This window comes from Myotis davidii, unplaced genomic scaffold (assembly GCF_000327345.1).
Source record: "Myotis davidii unplaced genomic scaffold, ASM32734v1 scaffold46, whole genome shotgun sequence".
NCBI lineage: Eukaryota > Metazoa > Chordata > Mammalia > Chiroptera > Vespertilionidae > Myotis > Myotis davidii.
Genome location: NW_006383006.1, coordinates 1,330,695 through 1,336,374, shown reverse-complemented (window position 1 = coordinate 1,336,374; position 5,680 = coordinate 1,330,695). Strand labels below are relative to the sequence as shown.

Below are 5,680 nucleotides of genomic sequence, written 5' to 3'. Positions count from 1 at the left end.
AGAGGTGACCTTGGTTAAAACACATAGTGCCAAGAAGGTGAGCAAACATATTAAGAACAGTATGCCATATATGCCAGGTCCCTTGAAACATATGCTGTGCAGATGTTCCTTCCCTGCAGCGACTGTGTCAAGCAGCAAGGATGGACCGGCTCCCAGCAGGTCCTGGAGTCCTCCCACCTCTGTAGTTCCTCCTAAAGGTCCCAGAGAGAATGAGATAGATTCATGGGGAGGAGTCACAGAACCTGGACTACATTTTACAGGGTTTCTGTGACTCACAAATTCCCAAGAACTGCTGCTTTGTGCATCTTAAACTGGAATTTCAGGCAACAGAGAAGTAATTAAGGAAGGTCTAGAGTCAGACTGACTGAGGATTAGAATCTTGATCCCACCAGCTGGGCCTTAGGCAGATCTTTAAGTTTTCTAAACTTTTCATTATCTGTAAAGTAGGAATAATAATAGCACTTACCTTATCGATTTATGAAGACTAAATGAATTCGTTCATGCAAAGTACTTGATGCTGTGTTGGGCACATGGTAAACACTCAGGAAATGGTAGTTATTCTTCTCATGGGACTATGGGGGAGGGGGTGTCCCTCAGGACCCAAGAAGAGGCAAGGAGCTGTGGAGGCCTTGATCTAACTCCAGCTCTGAGCTGGCCTTCTTCCTGTGGGTGTGCCTCGAGCAGGGCAGGCCCGGAGGCCCCAGCTGACCCAGCCCCGTCTCTCCCCAGCGTTGGAATGGCAGGGCCACAAGGAGCCCTGCCGGCCTGTGCTTGTGCACCTGCAACCCGGGCAGGTCCGTGTCCTGGACGGCAGGCTCTCTGTGCTCCGCATCATCCAGCTGCGGCCCCTGCAGCAGGTCAACCTCATCCTTTCCAACAACCGTGGACGCCGTGCCCTGCTGCTCAAGATCCCCAAGGAGTATGACCTGGTATGGCCCCGCTGTTCCCTGGCTCCTCGTCCACAGACATGGCCAGCCGGGTGGAGGGAAAAGAGCACTGGGCCACACAGGGTTTCTGGCTTCTGGTTACTGGCTGTAGTACCTGATAGAGAGAGAAACTTGAGCACATCTGTCCTGCTCTGGACCAGTTAGATGTGATCTCCACAGTCCCCTATTCCTCTTGCAGACAGTCTGCCTCTCCTTTTCTAAGGCCACTGTGGCAGGTCCCAGCTGGGATTCCTTGGAAGAAGCTGGGTGCTCCTCCCTGTCCCCTGATTTCAGGCTGGAGTGATTTGTTAAAGATTTCGGACGGGAGTCCATCAGAGGCTGATCTTTAGCTCCGAGTGTCTGGCTCATGGTCCCCTCAATCCTCTGGCCTCCCTGCCTTGCCCTTCTCCAGTATGGAACAGGGAGGGAAGAATGCTTCATACATGTATGTGACTTTGAATGCTACCTCTGCACATATAAGAAAACCACTTAACCCCTGAGCCCAGGAAATAACAAGGGCTCTCTTTCCAGTGGCCCCGACAAAATTCTTATAAAGCCCCTAGACCAGTGGTTCTCAATCTTCCTAATGCTGCAACCCTTTAATACAGTTCCTCATGTTGTGGTGACCCCCAATTTCATTGTTACAAATTGAACGTAATTAAAGCATAGTGATTAGTCACAAAAACAATATGTAATTATATATGTGTTTTCTGATGGTCTTAGGCGACCCCTGTGAAAGGGTCGTTCGACCCCCAGAGGGGTCGCGACCCACAGGTTGAGAACCGCTGTCCTAGACCCAAGAGGCCTTGACAAATGATTGCTCTCCCTCCTGCTGCCTCCGTAGGTGTTGTTGTTTAACCTGGAGGACGAGCGGCAGGCACTGGTGGAAAACCTTCGGGTGGCTCTGAAGGAAAGTGGGCTGAGCTTCCAGGAGTGGGAGATGCGGGAGCAGGAGCTGCTGAGGGCAGCTGTGACGCGGGAGCAGCGGAGCCACCTCCTGGAGACCTTTTTCAGGCACCTTTTCTCCCAGGTGTGTATGTGGGATCAGATCTGTTCTTGCACGTCTGTCTATGGTGGTGCCCTTACCTGTGTAAGGCCATGGGGTGACTCCAGGGCAAGTCAAAAACCCTGAGATCACAGCCAAGAGTCAATTTTACTGTGATTTTGGCCAGGTCACCTGACCTTACTGTAAGGAGATGCTCCAGCCCCCATTCCAATCCCACCCACCTGTGAGACTTCAGAGAGGCATTTCCTGGGAAGGGGCTCATCTGCATGTGTCGATATCTCTCCTCAGGGCTGCCCAAGTTCTCTGCCCTCACCTAAAGGCTGCAGAAATCTAGGGTGAGATGGGCTTTGCGGGGCAGTAGAGCCCTTAGCCACTCCTCCTTGGAGGAATGTAGCTGCCAGAGGCCTAAAGAGGGTATTAGTGCCTACCTTGTAGACTTCTGAGAGGCACTGAGAGGTTGTGGGGAAATAAGATAGGAAGAGAAATGCAAGGACTGGGACCCATGCCTGGCATGAAAATAAAGGCAGCCTGAGCAGAACAGTGGAGAGGAGAAGGTTGGGAGATATAACACAGCATGGGCGCCCACTGAAGGTGTTTATCATCCCAATGGGAAGATAGGATGCACACAGAGAGGAAGATAATTGGCAAAGAATGACAGCTATAAACGTGACCCAGGAAAAAAGTGGTCTAGGAGTTCAGAAAAGGTAGTTGAAGCTTCAGGCAGGTATAAAGTCATGGTGGAGGTGAGATTTGGCAAGGACTCAAAGTTGGAAAAGTGTTGGCTCAGAAGAAAGGGGCTCACATCCCTCTCCCTCTCCCTTTCCCTCTCCCTCTCCCTCTCCCTCTCCCTCTCCCTCTCTATCTTCCTCTCTCCCCTCTCTCCCTCTCCTTCTCCTTCTCCTTCTTCCTCTCCCTCTCCCTCTCCCTCTCCCTCTCCCTCTCCTTCTCCCTCTCCCTTCCATTCTCTCTAAAAATCAATGGGAAAATATCCTCAGGTGAGGATTAACCAAAAAAAAGAAGAAGAGGTACCCGGTAGAAGGGCAAAAAAATCAGTGTTTGAGGAGAAGGAGCAGGGTTGGCTAGCTGTAGAAAGGACCCATGAGGGAAGCTACCATGTAGTGGTCATTAGCTGTGTGCACCTGACTACATCACGTACTCTTCAAACAAGTTGAACTTGAGTATGTACTAGAATGGAGGGTCCCTCTGCTGGGGTGACTCATTGCCAAGGCCCCGGGCAGGCACCTCCACTCAGTTCAGGATCCGCCAGGGCTATGAAAGAGAACTCCCTGTGTTGGGAGGGGAGGGTGCGCTACTGTTTCCTGGGGTAGCTGTCAACCCTTTCAGTGTTTTCAGCTTTCAGATATTTTTTCATACAGCCTCTCTTGTTGATTCTCACAGTAACCCTGTGAGAGAGGTGGGGCAGGTGAGGAAACGAATGCCAGACAACGGAACAGACTTGCCTGAGGCCCGCAGTGAGACAGTGGCACCGTTGGGACATGAACCTGGGTCTCTTGCCTCTAGCCCCAGGCTCTTTCCGCTAAAGCACCTTGTTCCCAGCAACAAGGTTTACCTCATGAAATCACAGCCAGGCTTGAAGTAGGGGCTTCTAGTTGACAGGCACGAACAACAGGTGGTGTGGTTTGCAGGCTGTTTGCTTCCCTAACTGTCTGTTCTCCTTATGCTGGGCAGCCCCTTGCGGGGGGATGAAGATGGCTCATGATGAGAATTTCCCCTCCCCAAGCCCAGCTTTTTCTCAACCCAGTTGAGCTTTTTTCTCAGTCTAAACTCTGGATATAAGAGCAACCCGCTCAAGCCAGCACTGATGAAGGGTCAGTTGACTCAGGATATAGCAGTGTCTCAGGAACCCCAAAGGGAGAGCTGTGGCCTTGCCTGGAAAGGACCAGGGAAGGGAAAGCTGTCAGCAAACAAGGCTGCCTCCTCTCCTCTGTGCTGCTGCTTCGCTCTGTCTCTGTGTCTCTGAGCACTTGGAGGAACAGAGGATGGTCCACAACTTCTGAGTTTCCTTGTGCTCAGGCAAGACAGACCTAGGACCTCCCAGTCCCAATTCCAGGTCCCCTGCGTGGCTCAAGTCGGCATCCCTGGTCCAGTCAGCTAATGCACGGGGCCAAGGTTCTGTAGAATAAATGGGACCACCCACAGGGCTTATGGGGTAGTGCTTAGGGGAGGGGGTGCTGGGCAGGTACCTTAAAAGGTGGCTCAACTGGCCTTCAAGTCAAGGAATCCCTGTCTCCTTCTCTCCCTCCCTCTGCTGCTGCCCAAGTGCAGGTGCTGGACATCGACCAGGCAGACGCAGGGACCCTGCCCCTGGACTCATCTCAGAAGGTGCAGGAGGCCCTGACGTGTGAGCTCAGCAGGGTCGAGTTTGCCGAGTCCCTGGGCCTCAAGCCCCAGGACATGTTTGTGGAGTCCATGTTCTCTCTGGCCGACAAAGATGGCAATGGCTACCTGTCCTTCCGGGAGTTCCTGGACATCCTGGTGGTCTTCATGAAAGGTAGTGGAGGAGGGAGTGATTGCCCAGATAGGAGAAGATGGAAGGGGCTGGAGCCTGAGGCTGGGGTGTGGCTGACCTGCTGGAGATGGGGAAGCACTGGGGTCAGGTCTCTAGCCATGGCAGACATCTGGGAGTGACCCGATAGAGTCAGGAAGCAGAGCAACCTCTCGCTGTGTCCAGCAGTGGGTCACACTAGTGTAAGGCCCCTCCCGGCCAGCCTGGGTTTAGGCAGGAGGTCTGGGCCGCTCATAGGTCCCTCCCTCTCCCAGGCTCCCCTGAGGAGAAGTCTCGCCTTATGTTCCGCATGTACGACTTTGATGAGAATGGCCTCATTTCCAAGGACGAGTTCATCAGGATGCTGAGGTTGGTCCCATGGGGCAGCTAGGAGAGTGGGCCAGAGCAGGGGCCACAGGGGGGAGGGTGGGACATGAAGGAAGAAGCAGGAGGGTAAAGAGCAGGGGCCCCCACCCCTGCTCACCCACAGAGCCAGAGACTGTTAGAGCTAAGAGGGGGCTTGGGAAAGGCCCAGTGGGGTCTTTCCATGTGGGCTCTGAAGGCCTGCCTGGGGGGATGGCCAGTGGGCCCTTGTGTCTAAGCCCCAGGCCCCTTGTCAGGGCCTGATAGCTCCCCGCCCCCAACCCCCAGGTCCTTCATCGAGATCTCCAACAACTGCCTGTCCAAGGCCCAGCTGGCGGAGGTGGTGGAGTCCATGTTCCGGGAGTCGGGCTTCCAGGACAAGGAGGAGCTGACATGGGAGGACTTCCACTTCATGCTGCGGGACCACGACAGCGAGCTCCGCTTCACACAGCTCTGTGTCAAAGGTGAGGGAGCCTGGAGGCAGGGCTGACGTATCCATTAGGCACAGCAGGCACGGTGCACAAGGCCCATGCATTTTGGGAATCCATGGAAATGTTTTCATTTCTTTTAAAATCAGAAGACAAGAAAAAAAATCATAAAATCATAAAAGAGAATTAGTATAATAATAATAAATATGTGATGACATATCCAGCCTGGATTATATTCTTTACGCCAGGGGTGGGGGACGTCTGGCCCACGGGCTGCATAAGGCCCACAGAATCATTTGGGCCGGCCCTGCCGAGGCATTAGGGGTGAGTTATTTAAATGTTTGACCAAATATAGCAGGCTAATTTTTTTTTAAATATACATTTTATTGATTGTCCACAGAGAGGAAGGGAGAGAGACAGAGAGCCAGAAACATCGATGAGAGAGAAACAT

At 52.9% G+C, this 5,680-nt stretch overlaps 1 protein-coding gene across 1 annotated transcript in view; it reads left to right on the top strand.

Annotated features, from left to right (window-relative positions):
- The window catches only part of DUOX1 (dual oxidase 1), a 38,515-nt gene that overhangs the window by 17,108 nt on the left and 15,727 nt on the right, over positions 1 to 5,680 (top strand). The window contains exons 17-21 of the mRNA XM_015557513.1: positions 730 to 929; positions 1,771 to 1,956; positions 4,219 to 4,444; positions 4,714 to 4,807; positions 5,090 to 5,265. Coding sequence (XP_015412999.1) covers positions 730 to 929; positions 1,771 to 1,956; positions 4,219 to 4,444; positions 4,714 to 4,807; positions 5,090 to 5,265 — 882 coding nt within the window. The remainder of the gene's footprint in view (positions 1 to 729; positions 930 to 1,770; positions 1,957 to 4,218; positions 4,445 to 4,713; positions 4,808 to 5,089; positions 5,266 to 5,680) is intronic.